The 20,660-nt window shown below is 45.2% G+C and overlaps 1 protein-coding gene across 1 annotated transcript; it reads left to right on the top strand.

The window, feature by feature from the left end:
- The first annotated feature begins 113 nt into the window (after positions 1-113).
- Positions 114-19,886, top strand: LOC124180676. Its single transcript, XM_046566421.1, has 5 exons — positions 114-164; positions 1,517-1,645; positions 1,790-2,615; positions 19,201-19,504; positions 19,665-19,886. The coding sequence occupies exons 1-4, from the start codon at positions 114-116 to the stop codon at positions 19,215-19,217; spliced, it is 1,023 nt and encodes a 340-aa protein (XP_046422377.1). The 3' UTR covers positions 19,218-19,504; positions 19,665-19,886.
- Positions 19,887-20,660: the final 774 nt, after the last annotated feature.

The raw sequence follows: 20,660 nt of genomic DNA, 5'->3' as shown, positions 1-20,660 counted from the left end.
AATCCCGCTCTTCTTATTTTCGGCCGGATGGTGATAAACCGCGAAAGTAGTGCAGGGATGGAAAACAATGTCGTCGATAAGAAGGGGGGGGGGGGGGGGAGGAGGACGAAGGGATGGGTACTTGGTCACTTGCCACGGTTCCCGAGATAGACATGCAGCAATGCGTGCGCTCCACTTCATTTTGTTTCACGTCAATCCGCACAAGAACGGCGTACATTGTATCAGCGGGCTTGTGTAAAGAACGAAATTATTTGCAACGCGAGGGCTTCACGTCTCTGTATTTAGCGGTGAATTTATTCCTTTTTTTCGTATTTTTTTTTAATTTACCGTTTAGAGACGCTCTGCAGCGAATGCCGCATCATGCACACCCGTTACGTTTTCACGGAGATCTCAGGGCTGTGTTGATAGCTGACAGGGATGGGGATGGGGAAAGGGAAAAAACGCGGGAGGAAAACAACGAATTAGATATGTATGTACGTAGGTATATGTGTACGTATGTGCCAGACCAGACTAGGCATTTTTACGGGGGAAAATCTTATTTTAGATCTCGCGCCGAGACGGTGCTCGAAAGGGAGAAGTTGTGGCGCGAAGAGGTTATAGGAGTGGAAACGGGAAGGGTGGTTACCTCCTTATAAGCTGCACCACATACTAACACTTTGTAATTGTATTTATACGAACCGACGGGATGTCGGCGGGAAAATAATACGTCTTACTTGATCCCACGTCGGAGAAAAATGTTTCGGGGACGGGAAGGGAGGTAAGGGAATGGGAGGAAAAGAATGAAAATAAAAGTAAATAAATAAAACCAAACAACACCACGAGGAACGACGAAGTTCTGTATAAAAGCGTTTGCAGGAATTATAATGTTAAAAAACTATGCCAAGTGTGTCGTCGGGGAAATTGTTATTTTTGTCGGTTTCTTCAACTCCGCGAAATAAATCGGAGGAATTTAATGTTTCATTTTATACGTATATTTGCAGGTAGCATCCATAATCGTTACGATCGAATTTGCCTTCGAAAGTTATCGAGATACAAACCAGAGTAACTTTGTTAAATCGTTTTATCCACTTTTGAAATTGTTATCCAATTTCACAGTGATGTAAGTGTGTTTGAAATTTTTAGTATGTAAATACACATCCGCGTTATCTTTTCACTGTTGTATATTCTCATTGTGAAATAAATAGTTGAGTAAGTAAAATGTTATAAATTTTTTTCCCTTCTTCCTCTTCTCGCTAAACACGTTGATATTTATTTTTCAGATGGTTCATTCCGAGAAGAAAAGGGAAGCAGCCGAAGGAAAAGGAGGAACGAGGAGGCGGGTGGTAGTGTGTTAGTCCGAACCGTCGTGCGCAAACACGCGTCTTGAAGAAGAACTGCCGAGAAAAAGAAAGAAGACGACTAGGAATAAAGAAGTAAAACGGCTGAGAAAAAGATTGCCGAAGAAATTCCACCGACCGTCGTCGTTGTTCCTCTTGCAATAAGCGCCATCCGCACACGAACACATTCGCGCACACAGCATACGCGAATCGCCTACAAGCCGAGAGAATGCAAAGGAAAGTACCTCGGATACGTCGCGACCTGGAGGGTGAGCGGGGGCGTCGACGACGCGGATCCGCACTGCCACGATGATCCGGACAGTAGCCCGGTGCTGCTGCTGCTGCTAGAATCGTCCGCACGTTTGTCAATCACTCCCTTGTAATCGAGCAGTGTCTCGTCTCGTCTCGTCTCGTCTCGTTTACCAATTACGTGGAAAGTCTCGTCGTGCGCGAGTTTTCCGAGCGATATCTAGTTTCGGCGGAACGGACAAAAACCCCGACCAGCGAGGAACAGCGAGAAGAAGGGACAGCTGGACTGGACGGTCCCGCGAATTGCGGTGGGACGGCGCCCCGGGGGCGGTGCGGGGGGCGCGGGGGCCGAAACGGGGACCGGAGCGCACCAGGGGTTTCCGCCGACCTCGCTGACCGCCGTCCTCGGCCTCGTCGCCCTGGTCGCGGTCGTCGTTCTGGTAACAGCGAGCAGAGTCTGCACCGATGATCGGGTCCAGGACGCGGAGCAGCGCGGCTCGTCGACATCGTCGTCGTCCTCGCACGCTCGTCGGGATGGAACCGCCGATTCCGCGACCCTGACCGAAGGCCAGCTCCACCGATTTCGGGGCGAGAGGCGGTGGCTGGTTTTGAGGAGGAGGACGAGGAGCGGAATCGTACGCCTTCCTCATCGCAGATTCGGCCCCCAAGAGGATCGGGAGGAGGCCCAGAGGAGGAGGAAGAGGGAGAGGAATAAGAAGAACGAGGATCACAACTGCTTTCGAGATCGCGGTCGGAAAGGGGAAATCGCTACGACGACAGTGTCCGGTGTTCGGGGTTTCACAGGTGATCGTGCTCTTGGTGGTGATAGTGGTGCTTACAGTGCCGCTGCTGTCGATGGCCAGTCGACTACGGTAGCCGGGCCGATGTCACCTAGGTCGAATAGCGAAGAACCATCGGGCACCGAGGGCGACGACGAGATAGTTTATCAGCGGGGGTCACCACGGCGCAAGGAGAACGCGAACGAGGACGAGGATATCGCGCTTACCCAACCACCTCCATCACCGACCAATCATTCCTCTATGGAATCACGTGAGTTCCAATTCACCGTGCATACATGCTAGGTGTAGAAAAGAAGACAGTTCGACCGACTTTGTCTTTTGGCTCTTGGGAGTCGGTCGGTTCGGCGGGTTGTATGTTTCTTGACGATATCGGGACGAGGACAATAACAATCGTCGATTCCGCGGTGTTTACTTCTTCTTTTCTCCGAACGCTGTCCTTCGGGCTGTCTACTTGCCGCGGCGATGCGCGCGGTTTGCGGGTCTTGGGATACAATAAGGAGAGGAGATACTCCCCGGGAGAACCATTATCCGGCAGCGCACGCGTGTGCATATGTACGAACGTATGCATGATACAGAGGCTCGGTGCATAAACACACAATTTTTATTATACTCCCTGTGCTGAGAGAGTGGCGAGGGTCAGCCAAGGAAGGGCGGGTTAACGTCCTTTCGTTTATTCTCCTCCGCCTGCTACGTCGTGCTGTTGCCAGTGCACTGCACTGCCGCTTGTGTTCCACACCGCGAATAAGTGTGCGGAGCGTATATCGCCACCGCGGTTATACCTATGCATAAAATGCTGCTGATGTATTGAACGCACTGTTCAGGCTGGCATGTATCGTTCGAGTACACTTTGCAATTGATTATTCAACGGGAGAAGAATAATAAAAAATGAGAGAGAAAAGAAGATGACGCGGACGAGGACGAGACGAAGTGTAGACAGGCCTGCAGGAATAAAATCTATACGATATATTCTCTAGAGCAGTGTTTTTCAATATTCTTGAATTCGCGACCCCATTACAGGTAAAAAAAAATCTGACGACCCCCCAGGTTCATAATAAAGCTACGTCAGTGATTTCAAAAAGAACGTATTCAAGTTTCTTCCTCTTGAAAGTCTACCTAAAACCTTTGTAAACCTTACTCTACTTTTATCTGGCTTCCGATCGCGACACCCCCAGTAAGACTTGGCGATCCCCAGTTTGAAAAACACTGCTCCAGGGTGTTTCGTTTGGAGAAAAACATTGTTTTTGCTTCTTGAGAACATCAATGAAAGTATGCTCGCGAATGGATACCACCTCTTTAATCCCACAAGTTTTTCGGGGGGGGGGATTGATTCGAAATGAAACACCCGAAATTATATTAATTGTGTATATTCATATCGCAAACTCGAATTTTGGGCCGGAAGCCCGAGGCATTAATCAACGTTACTGTAAACGAAGTAAGTACATGGTCTTGATAGCAGATGGCATTGCCGGTTGCTTGTACACTTCTAATCGTTTTTGTATCGTACGTACATACCTAACTACGCGATCATAAAAACTGTGCTATTGCTTATTGCTGTGAAGGCAACAGCGCTCCAGTGGAGGAATATCGATCATTGATCAAAAAAATAGAGAAAATTCAAAGAACAAGCAAACACGAATCTCCATATTCGAGAATGCAACTTGGTTTTATTTACAGACTTTCATTTCTTCCATCGGTTTTATTTCTAATGTATTTTTTTTCCCCATGTGTAAAAACAACATTTATTCCGTTTCATCCGCTGAAATGTTTCATAGTCGTCTCTCACCTACTACTTTGTGGATTTGAAATCATGTTGTTACGAGAATGTGTCGGTGACGCGAGGAATCGAAGCCAGCCGTCCAGGCTAGAAGCGAGCGTCGTCCACTCTATGTCGGTGGTGCCTCGCCGTGTCGGTTACCTTGGCCGAAGTAGGTCGTGTCTACTGGCGACAGGCGTTGCATTCAGGCAGCAGCAGCAGCAGCAGCGACTAGCCGGCAAGCAGGCAAACCAGTCTCAGGATAGTGAGGAGCCGCACGGTTCAGTCACATTTCATCACCTATTCCATAGGTACATGTACGTATCATCCGTATTATCGTTGCGCAAGCGGATTGCTAGTAAGAGGAAGTGGAGGAGAGGAGAAACAGTACCTGCGTACATACACGTCTGTAGTAAACCGACGAACGTAAGAACAAGTCGGAGAAGAGCCTGCCAAGGTTTCATCTCTACAGGACGAGGGAAGAAAAATGTTACAACGGTACCTAATTGCTTCGGCTTTAGCGCCCTGCACGCCGTGACGGCGGGTGAGGGAGAAAGCACCATTTTTACACTACACAACTCGCTCGCTGCCGACGATGAGGGTAGGATTGAGACCCCGCTCGTAAAGAAATGGGGTGCGGGATAATTGTTGTTGAATAAAGAGGAACGCCTGGGCTACGAGGGCTGTGCCAGAGGGAAAGTGGTGCCAAGTGCAGAGCACTGGGCCATCGACTATCCGAGGAAGCCTACGACCCCTCGACGACCAGCCTCGCTCGATACGCCCCACGCGTGGCGTCGTCCTCGCCGCATCCCCGGCTGTGTGTTCGCAAGTTCGGCCCGCTGAAACTGGACGCGGAAGAAAAGTCGCAGTCGGTTTCGCCGTTTTTCTCGACTCTCATCCTTCCTTCCTAAGTTGAGCTCGTTGAGGGTTACTCGTTGACCGTTTCTCTTTCTCTCTTCTTCTCTGTTTCGTCTCATTGGATTCGAAGAATTCAGGTTGAGGTCGGACTCTGCAGTGACGGCCAAATCGGCTACATCATGTACCAGACTTACCTACACTTATGCTTGTTTTTTTTTTCCTTTCTATACCTGTCATTAGCCTTAGGCATATCCACTGACCGAACGTAGATTCGGTACGAGCGAATAAAATTTTAATGTACCGATTGTCTGATTTCCTTCGACGATACGCGGAGCGAGGAACAATGACGTAAACTTTCTAGGCGTAACGAGAGCGAACCGCAAGCTCTCTGCGACGTCTGAATTTTTATGTACATACACACGCATGTATCCGAGGCGTATAGGCACGTGCTGGAAGGGAACGGGATTATTTGAGCGCATTCGTTCGTCCATTTCGTCATCTCTCCACGCTTGACTGTGCGTCTGTGTAATACCAAATGTCTAGCGAGGTGTCTGGTACACACGGTAATCCTTGAATGAAACGAAGACCTATTTTTCAAAGAGATCACACGAATAAACAACAACGCTCTTCGGTGCTGAAGGAATTTGAAAGTTGGCGTCGTTTAAAGCGACATCTCCTCAATTCACTCCCCTCACCGCAACCTCTATTCTACATACCGCCATTCCGTTGCGGACCAGCTCGATCTTATTTTTCGATATACGTACGTACGTACGTACGTCTTACATACGCGCAGGTATTTACTCGCTGTAAGATGTATTTGACGTATGCGCTTTACAGGTCGAACGGAACGCCGCCGTCCATGCTTTTAGGGATCGTAGCTACCATTACACAGGTTCGGTACGAGGTCCTCTTCCTTGAGAGAGGGAGAAAAAAAAAGAGAAAATATTATAGATACGAAGGTTTCAATGCGCCAAATCTATATCTGCTTTCCATTTTTTGCCGTCACGTATACGGTACGTGATATGATTTTTTCTTTTATTGTTTAAAATTCAGAATTTGTTGTGTTTTGCTTTTGCATTTACACCGCTTTAGTCTATTTAAATAGTAAACCCAGGGCGTATTGCACGTAGAAAGACGATACAACGGAAAATGGTCAGAAGGAATGCTTACAGGTTTTTGTTGGTCGATTCGCCGTGAAACTCCAATCGATGATATCAAAAGAAAGAAAACTACAAAATAACTAGAATTATACTAGTAGATAGATTTTCTAACGATATTAATATTTAAACTTTATAACTCTGTAACTTTTATTGTTTTATAAATATTGTTGCTATCATTAGTGTTTGATTATTGTTTATAAGCAGAAATAGGGTTTTATTGAAAAAAAACACACACACACACATACGCACAGATTACATAAAAAGTTTACGTGTTACGTATTTGTTATTACCATATTTTGATTCAAAAGCATGAGATCTATTATTATTGCACATGATAATAACAAGGAGACAGAAAAAAGTTCATTCTTTTGCATGACTTCCATACCCAATTTCATCACGGCTAGCTATATTGTGAGCACAAATTACAGTCATTGGTTGCACGACGACGTTGCACATACATATGCATAATATCTGCCATGCGAATTAGCTGCAGTTAGCAATCGCGAGGCGACTCGGCAACAACGGCACGACGACAAAGATAAGGGGTAAGAATGTTGAACTGGTGCAGCAGCATTTATCTCTGCGTTTACAACGAAGACGACGCTGTATTCCTAAATATAGTTAGACGTCGAAGAGTTATCGGTTCAGACAACGCTCGATGCGGTCAATGAAATCGGTTCACGTATCGTACCTATGATAATTGTCTTCATAAAAACAACAGAAAATTCCGTTTAATCAAACGGTGTTACTCACCCGATCGAGATGATCGCGAACTTACCGATGACGCTAATCCGGTGTGCATAATTATGATTTCAATCAACGCGTAACTTGTCATTTCTGTCCACCTTACAATCGGACTGGCTCGCGTTATTGTGCACGCACTTAAAATGACGATGCGGACGTCACCGTAAAATTTCCTCTCGTCTCTGCACACCGTCCGCGGGGTCTAAGACCTCCGCTAGGCGAGTCTGTGAAACTAGTCTTTCCCGTATTTCGTATTTTTCTCATCTTCGCTAGTAATAGTATGTAGTAGTATTCAGTACTTAATAGTAGTGTGAAAGGTACTTACATTAGCCTCTGTATAATTGTCATACCATGCACCACGACGCGCTTTTGTTCGTCGCATGTAAGTTTACTTCTTAGCGATTCGTCCTCGTCCTCGTCCTCAGTACCCAGATTCGGTCAGCGCGTCGTTTCATAAATCACTATTATTGCACGATACTAAGCCTCGAATCCTGCGGTCGGTTGGTTTCGACACGATTCCATGCTGTTAAATAGCCGATCATTTTATTCTCTCAATCTTCGTAATGTTTCCGCCATTCTCTCACGCTTTTCCAACATTTTTCACGTCTTCCCATTCATCTTTGGAGAATGAAATTGAAAAATCAGCGACGAATACTTACGATTAGCAGCTGCTGATACGGAGACTATCATCAATTTTATGTAACAAAACCATCACACGTAGTGCAGTGCAGGACGTGACGCATCCATAGCTAATGTACATACGTAAAAGAGAGGGGAGCCTGGAGCTAGTCAGGGCTATTAGGCACCAACAACGGCCACGATATTCGCGAACATCGCGTATGTTTATATCGAGTCGCTGCCATGTTACATGGCATGAGTTACGCTGTTCGATACCCACAACTCAACCCAACCTAATCCACTTCAGCCTTGCACATCTTCGTTGAAGCGAATCCTGGTACCAAGTCCAGAATTCACATTCCTAAACCGAGAGAATCTTGCAGTTACGACTACTACATGAAGTACACGCAGTCCTCAATTATTTTCATGTAGTTACCATGTTTTCTCGCAGGCTTTGCGAAAATTTGATGATCATGCGAGAATAAAATGACGTTACGGCGTTATTTAACCCTATTGGTCACTTCGGGTGAATATCACCCCATAAACTTTTCAAACTCCTCGTATAGTTCCTTAGTACAATAACTTTGCCGATGTTTTGCAATATTTGAAGAATTAATTTTGGTCGGGAAAGTGAAAGAGCTTTTTCTGCAATCCTTGAACAATACCCAGACATTTTTTGTTGAAGTAGGATGTCACTTTTTTCGACCTGGGGTGAATTTCACTCTGTATGAACGTTAAGCGATTCTACCGAATGTGACAAATTAGGTTTAACTGGAACAATACAGTGAACGAAACAAACTGACTTTGCGCTGCGATCACCAGAAAATATGGTATTGACACCTGAAACTTGCAAAAAATAAATAATGTATAAATTATACAATGTATCGATTATTCGCGAGGATAAGTTTGACCTGACAAGGTGGTGATAATTCGATTGTTCGATTCGATATCTCCTATCCTGATAACTTTATGTATCCAAACCTTTTTCATATCTGGATATAATAACGATTCTGTTTCTTGGAAATTGAATAAATAATTCACGTGTCTTCACTTCGAGTATTTCGGTGACTTGGAAAAGACGATTTTTCACGAAGTGAAGACACGTTAATCATTCACTCAATTTCCAAGAAACAGAATCGTTATTATATCCGCAGATATGAAAAAGGTTTGGATAGAGAAAGTTATCAGGATCGGAGATATCGAATCGAACAATCGAATTATCACCACCTTGTCAGGTCTGGGCTGCGTGACGTACATTTCTGCTGCTTTTGACGGTGCCTCGTGTGCGGCTGGCGCGTGAGTCGGGTACCAGCAAGTCACGTGGATTCGAGGATGAATCCTCGCAGGATCGCTTCTACTCGAACAATATAGTAGAAAATATCGTTAGTTCTGACAATTGTCTTCAAGACGCAAAAACAAGCATAGGTGCTTTTTGGCGTAAGCATGCATGCCTGCATTAACCCTTTAAGTCACAGGAGCCACTATAGTGGCACTCTTTCTTTTTCATTTTTTCTTATTTTTTTATGTTCCATGCAAAATTTTGAACTTTTTGCGTTTTCGAGCAAAAAAATACTTAAACTTTGAAATGATGACGATTCTTTGAGAATTCATAATTGTTTGTAATTGTTGTACGTATTATAAATATATGCAATTTGTTGGCGCAGAAATTTGATGAAAATGGAAGAAAATCAAACCAAAACGAACTGTGAAATTTTTACTAATTTTTCTAATTTCAACGACACTTTTCGTTTTCGCATCTCTAGAACTCACAAAAAGAGGTTTTTAGAAAATTGCCGGTCTGTCGGATCTGCCGACAAACTCTTGCGATGATCTCGGACACGGCTCGATAAAAAAATTTGAAAATTACAGGATTTTAGAATCAAATGACGGACGTGAAAAATTGCTACATCCCGTTCGATTTAAACTTCCGGTTCTACCAGGACTGAATCGATTCTCAATGATTGACCGACAAACCTATACCTTTTCTTCTTTATTACTTTTTATAAATAAATAATTATGTTTCTCCCCAGCTTAGACACATATGTTTTTTAAAAATGTATAAATTTTTCGTTCTTCTCAACTTTATTTTCTTTAATTTCTCTTTCAAACTTATTCATTTGGCTGCCAAGTCTTGTCAGTTTCATATTTTTCACGCGGCCGTTTACGAGATCATCACACGGAAGTTCATCCGACAGACCGACGGACTCTTCCCTTTTCAAGTTGGTGAAAAGTATCGCGAAAAAACTGTTTTCCCGGCTCGTTTCTTTTTTTCTGCGTACCCATACACCGTCACGTTCGATCTTTGCAGGCGATTTCCTTCTTCTCTGTGCACACTAGGTCGGAAAGGAAGAAAAACAAAACGGCTCGTCGTAAAGTTTGATAATCGGTAAGAGAAATTGCGGGCTCGGTGATTTGCTTCTGGTTAGAACATGACCTCAGCACTCGGTACCACATCGCGTCTCTCTTTTGCCTGATCGAGGATATTTATAGCCCGCCCTGACGATCAGTCGCCCGCCTTGTGCCCGCGTACCAGGCGAGCCGGGCACACATTGTTGCAAAACATGGCTTGGACCGGATTCGTACAGTGACTGCGCTTCGGATGGTCGCAAACACGGCACACGCACGCTGCGCATACTCGCCGCGACACGTGGATAGAGGACAGAAAGGCACGCGCGGATATCCTTCTTCCTTTTGCGCCCCTGTGCCTTTATTCTCCCGAGTGTTTCGGTCCAAGGTATATTTCCGATTCGACGGTATTCCTCGGTTTCGTTGCATCCTGGAATAACCAACGGTAAACACGGCCGCCAGGAAGTTTTCAATCAGAATTCCTTGATATTTCGCGTACGCGAAGGAAATGGAATAATTTTTTTAGACTTGGGAATCGGGTATTTCGTACATTGTTCTCAATTATACCTCTGCGTCTGCAGGTATAAAACGTTTCACAAAACGTCGAAGTCAGTAACGTTACTGTAACGATTCGTCTTGAAGAGGAACCGTTACATTTCGCGACCTTGGAATTGTTCAAAATCCAGCAAATCGTATTAAAACAAGATACACGTGATATTTTGAAATCTAAGTTTCTTCAACGGGATTGAATGTTTTGCAAAATAGTGAATATATTTCAAATGTTTTTTACGATAACGTTACCAACTTCAACCTCGTCCTTTCACGTAATCTCGAATTCTATAACGTATACCTACCCTACAATCGCTAAACACACGGCATATCTGGTATACGTGTAATCGGCAAGCAAACAAGGAGAGGCAGACAACTGGCACGTGTCGTCAATCGATGTTTATAATATGATGTATAATATGACGCGTCTATACTGCAGCGTGTATCACATCGACACGCCTCTTACGAAAAGTAGCACGTTTCAGATTTCTTACGAAAACTAACACGTTGTGGTTTTCACCGCAAACACTGGCACGTTTCAATTTCAACCGCGAAAACTAACATGTTTCGACATTCACCCCGAAAAATAGCAAGATTTAATGCAGATTAGTAAGAGTGCGGTATTGCTGGGTATAAAAATCTAAAAAGACTGATTTAGTCATCTCCGGTAAGATACAACAGTTGTTTATACACTTTTGTAGAAAGATTACGCATAGTTCGGGTAAGGACTACTTGATACGAATATAATAAAACCGATCGACATTTATATTGATGAAAAATCTGGAAGAAGTTCAACGTAGCTGTCATGAACCTATAAAAAAATGCATTAATTTCAGTCAGATCTGCGAGAATAAGACAATTTTGAGAATACTTATAAGTTTATTTTGACGCGAAAAAAGTTACTTCTGGGTCCGCAAATTGACTTTCATCGCTAATCGCAACGTGATAGTTTTCGTAAGAATTCTGTACAAGCTCGACCTCCCGATATACTGAACAGTTGGCCTAAAGTCGTATATATACATACAATTTACACACTATACGTTATACGTTATATACTCTCGGTACGTTCAACTTTTAGCGCACATACAGCGTGCCATCCATCCCGTACGATGATATATACAATATACATACGTGCACACACACGAAGGCGTGTAAAACCGGCGAACAGGGTCGTTCGACGTCGCTCCTCTCCTCTCATCTTCTTGTCGATATCAATCCATCCATCCCCTCCCTCCTATTCTGCCTCATTTTCTACACGGTATACTGCCGATTTTATGATACAAGATTGCCACTGTACAATCATTGTGTTATATGTACATTTTATACGTGTATACTGTATACGTGCATATGTAGGACATACACGCGCGTACTTCGGCATGCTGCGAGCATGCGGCACGTTTTCCTCGCGGATATCGTGACGCAAGGCACGTATATTATGTATTGTATCCACAGTTTCTTCGTATAACAGCTTGCCGCACTGTTTGTCGCTAACAATAAGTCGCTGTGTTGTTTTGTCTACTCGATTGGCTCGTTTCTCCCCCTTTTTTCCCGACGGAGTTTTCACAGTGTATTCCCGATGTTCGATGTTCGAATGATTTTTTTGTGCCGCAAAAAGGAAAAGTAATCCAGGAAAAATCAAAAACAATAATAATAGTGAAAACGTACCTTATAATTATATCAAAGTGTAAAGAACAAGAGGAGTGTGATATTAATAAATTCGAAAAAAACTTGTTATCTTATCTACCCTCGTTGGCCGTATGGCTGGAAAACTTTGTAAATAAAAAAAAAAGATGAAAAAAAGAAACATTCTTTCGTAATAAAAGTCGGACGTTTCAATTCCCCGACACTTATCAACAACACTTATGTATGTATGTACTGTTTAATAACTAACGATTATACGGAGACAAGGTGTTGTCTTGTAACGAGTAAGTCGACCAGTTATATCTATCGTAGCAGCAGCGTTACATATAAAATATCTGAGGGTGGAAAGAGAACGTAAAAAATAAAAAATAAATTCAAACAACAAAAATAAAACCACACGGCACTCATAATCGTTATTCTATATAATTTCGGTGTAGTTTTTGCTTGAATGTAATCATCGCAGGCGCGGAATAAGAACGGCCGGAATGGAAGTGAAAAGAGGTATAAAGAAAGGGACCGAGAAACGTGAAAAGGAGGAAGGAAAAATCTCGTCGCGCGAATTCGGATGGAGAGGCGATAGAAAGGGCGTCAGGTGGGGTGAAAGGGAAGAGGCACAGGAGGCGATCCTGCACGTATACAGAATCTCGCTCGCTCACCCGTTTTATACAGTGCTCGGTAGAGACGGAGACGCGGAAAAAGTTGCTCGGGCTCGCGCGGAGGGGGGAGAAAGCAGAGTCGTGCAGGAGAGGAGAGGGCCGGTTTCGGTGGGAGGCTCAAGGCCGACATGATGCAGACGCGAGAGTCGGAGCGCGCCTATTTTTAGCGCTTCCTACTATTGTGCAAAGTTGCGAGAGTCTGTCAACTGTCTAGGTCCTCCTTCTCCACCCCCGCCGCCTCCTCCTCGTCGCGGCGATGATGCGGTGCCGCGGTTTTGCCCACTCATCCGTAACTTGTAAATTCTTTTGCCCGCTCGGTTCCTCCTCCTTTTTCTTCCTTTACTCGTAACCACGGGCGAACAAATTTCACTGGAAACAACCGCCGGTACATTGTTACTCTGCGTTAATTTACACGTGTGCAATCTGCCGGAGCTATGCAATGTCTTTGCAAGGATGAGTTTCGTGTATTACGAACGCTGTTGTAATACCTCTACGTTTCAGCAACGACGCTACGCGGCTTCAAACAGAACGGCCGGCTCGTCATCACCGGGGAGATTTATACGCCAAGTGCAGTAGTCTCGAAATACGATATAATACAATACCAGAATTTGTACGCACAGGGAAAACCTGGAAAACCGGGAAAACTCCGGGAGTTTCTTACAGCAGGGAAACGTCAGGGAATTTCGAAAATAAGACTGGAATCAGTTTCTTGAAGAAATAAACTCGTTCTTATACGTACGTTACTTGATATCGAACCTCCTTTCGTTTTTTTTCTTACTGAAAATCGCTGGCTGTTGTTTGTAAATTAGTAGTCGGACAGTAAATTGATTAGTAGGTAATATTGAAGGTATTGGTATTAATATGCAAAAAAATTGTCAATAATCAGCGGCATGTTTCTTGGAAGGTTACTGAAAAAATCCTATTTTCAGGCTGGAACACCTGGAAATGTCTGGGAATTCCGGGTTCCAAAAAGCGTACGAATCCTGAATACAGTAGAACCTCGATTATTTACCCGTAACCCCAATTATCCGAACGCCGGCTCGAGAAATACATTTTTCGTGAAAAATATACGTTGTTGCACGCTGAAAAGTGTGGAGGAACCATTCGTCAATTGATAATGGACGACTATGCAAAACCAAAGTAGTAAAATAATCGTTCGGTGTTCGAAAGAGGTTCAATATGCATTTGGATGTTTGATACGGACTGTTTTATCGATTTAAATTTGCATTGTGATATATTCTTATACCTTGAGATAAAAATTGCATTTCGGTCGTACGAACTGGGCTCGGTCCCAATTAGTTCGGATAACCGAGGTTCTCTACCGTACTTGTTTTGCTGAGGAGGATGATCGTCGAAGTTTGGCGAAAGTTTTCTAAACATAAAAAAGACGTCATCGTCATGCTGCAGGTTCGATCGAAGGTCAGAGGCGTGTTCGGATATTTTTATCAACATCATCGTAATCGTCATCGTTTTGTTAGCTCGCCGGAGACGATCATCTTTCATCGTGTCGAAGTTAGTAACGTTACCGTAACGCTTCACGCTGCGGAAAGAAACCGTCATACCGCGATTTTGGAAGCGTCTGAAATTCGGTGCACGGTAATAAAACACAACATACCTACTCATATTTTCAAACATCAGTTTCTTTTGTTCAGTCGTCGTAAGAATAGACGACCGATCATTTTTTCCTCAATGTTTCGCCACGACAACGTTACCAACTCCAACCTCGTTATCATTCTTCGTTACAATTCGTCGCGATGCGCTTAGACCGATGCCATATGGCCCCGAACGACGATGGCGTCTCCCGCACGTTGACCAAGGACGCTCTCTTCTCGCGTGCGTGATCATCGCCTTGTCGTCGTAACCAGCGAGCCGCAGCGGCAGCAGCGACTGTAACGCTACTTTATCTCAATTTATTATTATTCCGCGGATTTGCACCGCGCGCAGTGCCACTTCGAAACACACAGGCCACCCAGTCCATCTTCCACACCCTCACGACCGAACGTTGTATAAATTGAAGAATAATAGCTCCCAGCGCACATTTGTCTGCGGCGGTTTGACCATGATTCACTAATCCCTCTGGGATTTATGGGGGATTTATTTATCATACGAGATCACACGTTTGTCTGCATGTTACTCATTCGCTTGAGTCGGACAAGCAAGAAGCGAATTTTCGCCAACTCATGTCGTCGGCTCTTTATTCGGAACCATCGCGACGACTGCTCTTCCCATTATGCGTTTTTGCAACGAGTACGATCCGATTTAAGGACCGGGAAGTAACTTCATCCGTCGTCGGTACAAAATAACTCGAGTCCGTTATACCGTCCCGCGTAACAATGAATATTTCAGAAAACTTTTTGAAATCTTTCACGAACGGGAAGAAACATTTCAAAAATATTCCAGAAGAAGGTTGCTGCAAGTTGAAAATGTTCGCCCCAGAAACTTGAAAAAGACTTCTTGATTGTTGTTGTTCTTAAAAAGATTCTCATAATCTTTGTATAAAATATTTTATTCAAAGTTTCTTAGAAAGATTTCATGTTATGTGGGTCGTACGTAGACAGAGTGACGGAGAGTGGGATAGACAAACTTTCATTCCTATTCTCCGGGGTGATAATTTAGGCGAAAAGAGGACTGGCCTGCGAGCCAAAAAAAAAAAAAGAGGATCGTCATCGGCGAACAGGTTTCCAGCGTTGCCCACTTGAACCGCAGCTTAAGCTGTCGTCGTAGCAACCGACGTGACGTCATTGCTCGGGTCTGTTTTAACCAGGGAGGTTTCTCGTCTCTCGGGGTCGCGTATTCGGCATATCTCGTGCCTCCTCCGCACCCCTCCGCACCCCGCAACGTTGTTGAATCCGCGGCTGTTCCTCGAAACGGGGAAATTTCCAATCCGGATTTTACGTCCTCTCGTTTCGCGTAGAGCGAGCATGTCTACCGCGTGAGAAGAATGAGAACGGTTCCCAGCCATCGGAGTCATCCGATCCTAGAGTCGAGCACTAGCTGTCCTTGATTATCATTAAGAAGTATGTAACGTATAGCCCCAAGCTCTATTCGTCGACACGTGCCGCCGTCCGGACGGTGGCGGATTGCACGTTACTCGAGTGTGGGGTACACTACGTGACGAATGAGAGTCTCGAATGTGGTTGGTGTTACGCAACTCGCGGACTGTCCGCAGCGGCACCGCTGCCACTGCTCGTACGTAATAATAATACTCGGGTCTCTCATAATCACCGAATGCGTCGCGTCGCGTCGCGTGGCGTTGGCCAGCCGCGTTGACGCGGAATCATCGCAGGTATAAGGTACGTTAAGCGGCGCAGCTGCATCGCCAAACGTCGGCAGCACTCGGGACGAAGATGCAGGCGACGAGAAGTTTACCGACTCGCGAGTTTCCCGCTGTAACCGGTAACCACTTTCGGCGGTCCCTCATCCTCGACTTTGTCCACCGCTCCGTGTCCTCACGCCAATTCATCACAACCCGACACGCACACCAGGCCATGGAAAGTACGCCCCTCACAATCAGCCTTGCCTACAATGCCTACAATACCGGCCGACCGGCCTCGACATTTCGGACACGTGTTTGACCCGCGTCGCGTGGCACGACGTGGCGTGACCCACCAAGAACGACCGACCGTCGCATCTTGGGTCTTCGGTCGGTCCGGGTTCTTCAAAGTGATCAACGAACGGAAAGGATGACGGGGAGAGGACCGTGGAGAATTCCCTCGACAATGCTCTCTCTCTCTCTCTCTCTCTCTCTCTCTCTCTCTCTCTCTCTCTCTCTCTCTCTCTCTCTCTCTCTCTCTCTCTCTCTCTCTCTCTCTCTCTCTCTCTCTCTCTCTCTCTCTCTCTCTCTCTCTCTCTGTCTCTCTCTCGTATCGTCGGCTTGGCTCGGCTAGACTACGACGCGTGGGCCTCCTATACCCCGGAGGTCTCCGGGTCTGGTCTGGTCTCTCCTCTCCCCCGCCGATGGACTCTCTTTCGATTTCCTCTGTAGGTCACTGTGTTGGTCAAAAGGCCGAATTATCCATGTTTTCACAATTCAGCGTTAGTTAGGCTGGGAAACTTTTTACCCATTCGTCGAATATCGCTAATGAACTAGGCGACTCGGTCGCCGTGAAAGACGAGCCAGCCAGTTTTCGTTTAAATCACGATCAAGTTATTTTGTCTTTCTCTCGATCTTTCACTAATTGACACCTACTGGGATAACATTCTCTCGTCGATCAGCTCTTCTACCTACTGCGTAAAATCTCGACGCGCTTCGAATTACGAATTCGCTAGTTTTGCATCTGATTTAATTATTCTCACCAATTCTACTTTGCACGCAAGACGATTTCAATGCGGGTTTTGAACAGATTCTTCCTATACGTGCGAACAACGTTGCCGACGATGAAACAAGTGTTTCGAATGATTTCTCGAGATGATTTTTTAATCGAGGTTGTTTACCTCACGAAGTTGTTGATCGGCTCCCTCGTAACCTGACGCGGGTTTCGTCGAAAGAAAGAAGGAAGGCACGCGCCAGTTGCTCCCTCCCTCGCCCTTGTAGTTAAACAAGGTAATTTCCATTCCTAGGGCTGTGCAGCGGTGTTTATAAGCCCGCGCGCGGCCTCCTGTCGGAAAAATGGAACCTGGGTGCTGTAATTTATTCTCTTTTTCTTCCTCTCCTCTCTCTGCTTTTTCTCTCCTCATCTTCGCGGTATACATATACCTGCACATGTAACCACGGTGACGCAAAATCAGACGCGGCGTCTCACCGATCCGAGGATGCAGGGAAGAAGAAGATAAAAACAACAAGGCAGCGAGCGGTCACTCGCAGTCCGTGATATGGCTGAAGAGGAAGAAGAGGAAGAAGAGGAAGAAGAAGAACAGAGGAGGAGAACTTTCGTGGAGGATCAACAGAGAAACAAGGCAAACTCGGTGCGGCAGGCGGCTACGGCCTCAAGTCCCGCTCACCCTCCTTCTTCTCCTCCTCCTCCACCGACGACGACGACGACGAGGGGCCCATAGCGTGTTTTTGTCCCCCGTCTGGGCCCCGCTGATGCTCATCGTTTTTTGTCTGGTGTACCCGCGTGCGCCGTCGACGATGCGATGCCGCGAGTCAGGCGACGATGAAGACCCCTTACATCGCAGCGTCGATATACGGAAATGGGCGTTTCTGTCGTTGCTGTTGCTGTTTCTGTTGCTGTCCGAAGTATGCAAATCGAATCACCGCATTATCCTATCAGACTACGCTTTCAGATTCGGTTTCAGCTCGTCCCGACGGTAATTCCTTTGGAATTTGGATTGTCTCAGCGCCGAAGAATCGCGTCGTAAACTCCCGCGGATGTAAGGGCGAATCATTCATCAGATGTGGGTAATTTCGACTGAGAGTGAAAATAAAAGGGACGCGCAGATGTCCGTTCCATAACTGGTTGAAAATTTTGCAAAAAAAAAAAAAGGAAAGAAAATACGTCGTTTCAGGAACAAAATAGCCGTTGGTACTCGCCTCAAATGATTCTTCTACTCTACTCTCGGAATTGCCCCTCGTTCGTTTTCTACTTGCCTCTCGTGCGAAGCGGGATCATGGCAAGAGGAGTTTGCTCTGGAATACCTCGTCGCGGAAAGCCCGGAAGCGTCGAATTTAGTTATCAAAGTTCGTCCAGGCGACGGAAAGAAGAGAAAAATTTTAATTTCCCGGATATCGGAATTAGGTGTAAATGCCCGGAAGTAATGGATAGCTATTTCTCAACTCAACGAGCAAACGATCAACGTTCGAATTGCTTCTGCGGTAGAACAGAAGACAGAAAACAAAGAAAGTTTATCACCAAAACAGAAATAACCGTTTTACACTGGTTGAACGAAAAATTCATTGCCAACGACCTGCCAAGAGATTTTATATATTTTTAATTTAGAATTAGGTAATACAATAAAGTATTAGAACCGTATCTCCTTTAACGCAGGATAATGAATGCGTGTGTACATAATACAATATAACGTTCCACCCGTGTACGATACGGAGGGTATTTGTTATTAGAGAGGTTCGAATACTTCAGTGACTTTGAGTCAATAAATTCTTCGCTAACAGTTTTCGGCCCCGCCTGTGCAGGGAACTCGGGATATTAATTTTCCCCGGCGAACAAAGACGCGGGAGTGTAGCAAAGTTCGACGGATACCATTGATTACGCTCTTCTGAAATGTTCGTAAATCGACGAGTCGGGTAAAATGATTGCCGGTGTTATTCACAAATTTTCCTTTAAATTAGACGTGTATTCGTATATTCATAGGTAAATTGCAAGAGTTGATTGAAGATAATCCACTTTGCCTCGGGGTTTTCACCGCAACCTCGGCGACCACAACGAGCGTTGCCGTGATGATCCTAGGTGATTTCGTCCGGAGTTTGACCCGATTAGAAGGCTCTCTCTGTCGACTCCTGGCGCATGTAAAATACCTGTGATAGGGCCACCGCCTCAAAAAAAAAAAAAAAAAATTGAAGGCTAGAAATTGGAATAGAAAACTCAATAGAACGACACTTATCTGCACCAGGTGATTCCGTGCTTTAGACGCGCCTACGAGGGGCGAAATCCCAACGGGAAATCCGTCGGTGGACTTCGGACCGAACGGACCTGCGACGGTGAGGCTGACGTTGACGGAAACGGCGTTGGAATCGGTGTGGAGGCCTTTCTAGAGGAGACGCTGCTTCGCGTTCCTGACGCCAATGTAACGGGGTCCGAACTCGTCGTCCTCGACCGCTCCACTGGCTCCTCGTCCGACCCAAAGGACAAACGACGCTCAGTCGCCCTTCGCGACGTAGCTGAGGACGCGTTGTAGGAATCCACTGCGAAAGAAGGTGAGAGACTTCAAGTCGAATAATATGCTTCCAGAAATTCCAAGGAGTCGGTAAGGAGTCTTCTCTTTATAAGGAAACACGCGAACTGGGTTATCCCGCAAAAATGTAACGTGGAAAATTTAACACAGGCTGAAACCGCTTGCATTTATGCAATTTATAGTACACCTTTACCGATAATCGCCTGCGTTTTTTTTCGGCTTAACGATCGCTGGAATGTACCCTCGGTTGCCGAAAGGCAGGCGGATTTTGGTGAAAGCAGAGCTGAGTATGGAGATCTCCAACGCTCGGCTTTTCGTGATACCAGCTAGGTTGGAGCGTCGACGTGACACCTAGGCGGCCACGCACCGAAGGTGGCCCACAATCGTATATATATAGATATACTCGGTCGCTCGGGCAAGTGGTTGCCAATCGCATCCTTGTCCCCGCTCACACAGATGTTTCCAGGAATGCAAGAATTGGGATGTTTCTTGATTCAATTATAAATGTCAGCGAATAAAAGTATCTCCAGATTTGATAAATTTTAAATTCAATTAGCGGACGCTGAACCAAAATAATTAACCATTCCCAGCCGGAATACTTTTTTTTTTTTTAATGAATATTATTTTTTTATTGATATGAAAATATGTGACGCCTGGTGTTCTCGAATATTCTATATTGATGTATATAAATATACGAAGCCAGCGCGATAACATTTATGCAAAATGTGCAATGGGCAAGTGGTTGGGGGAAATTTTTTTTTCCCGAACTGAATCTTCCAGAGAATCATCACCGAATTCCAAGCAAGCTCCGTAAACATACCGAGCAAACGCGCGATCATGGACGTAGCTGTAGTGTGGCTGAGTGGATACCACATGAGGACGGAGTGATGCGGGACACGGGTTTGATCGCAGTTCACTTTTCATTTTTATATTTCATTTTATTTTTCTTTATTTTTTTTTTTTTAATCCAATCCCGGCTTTCTTCTTGTATTTTCGGAGAGAAAAAACAAATGAAAGAAAGAAAATTTCGAGAGCCGGTCGATTTTTTCCTTCTTTCCTTTTGCTTTTTTTTTTACCGAACCCACCTTTTTTGTAGTGGGGGTAACCCAGAACAGGACAATTAATTGAAACAATAAAATACCGAGAGTGAATCGATTTGTTCCCCGTTTTTGGCGCCT

The sequence above is a fragment of the Neodiprion fabricii genome, chromosome 4, assembly GCF_021155785.1.
Source record: "Neodiprion fabricii isolate iyNeoFabr1 chromosome 4, iyNeoFabr1.1, whole genome shotgun sequence".
NCBI lineage: Eukaryota > Metazoa > Arthropoda > Insecta > Hymenoptera > Diprionidae > Neodiprion > Neodiprion fabricii.
The sequence above is the reverse complement of the archived record's forward strand: the minus strand, read 5'-3'. Positions and strand labels throughout refer to the sequence as shown.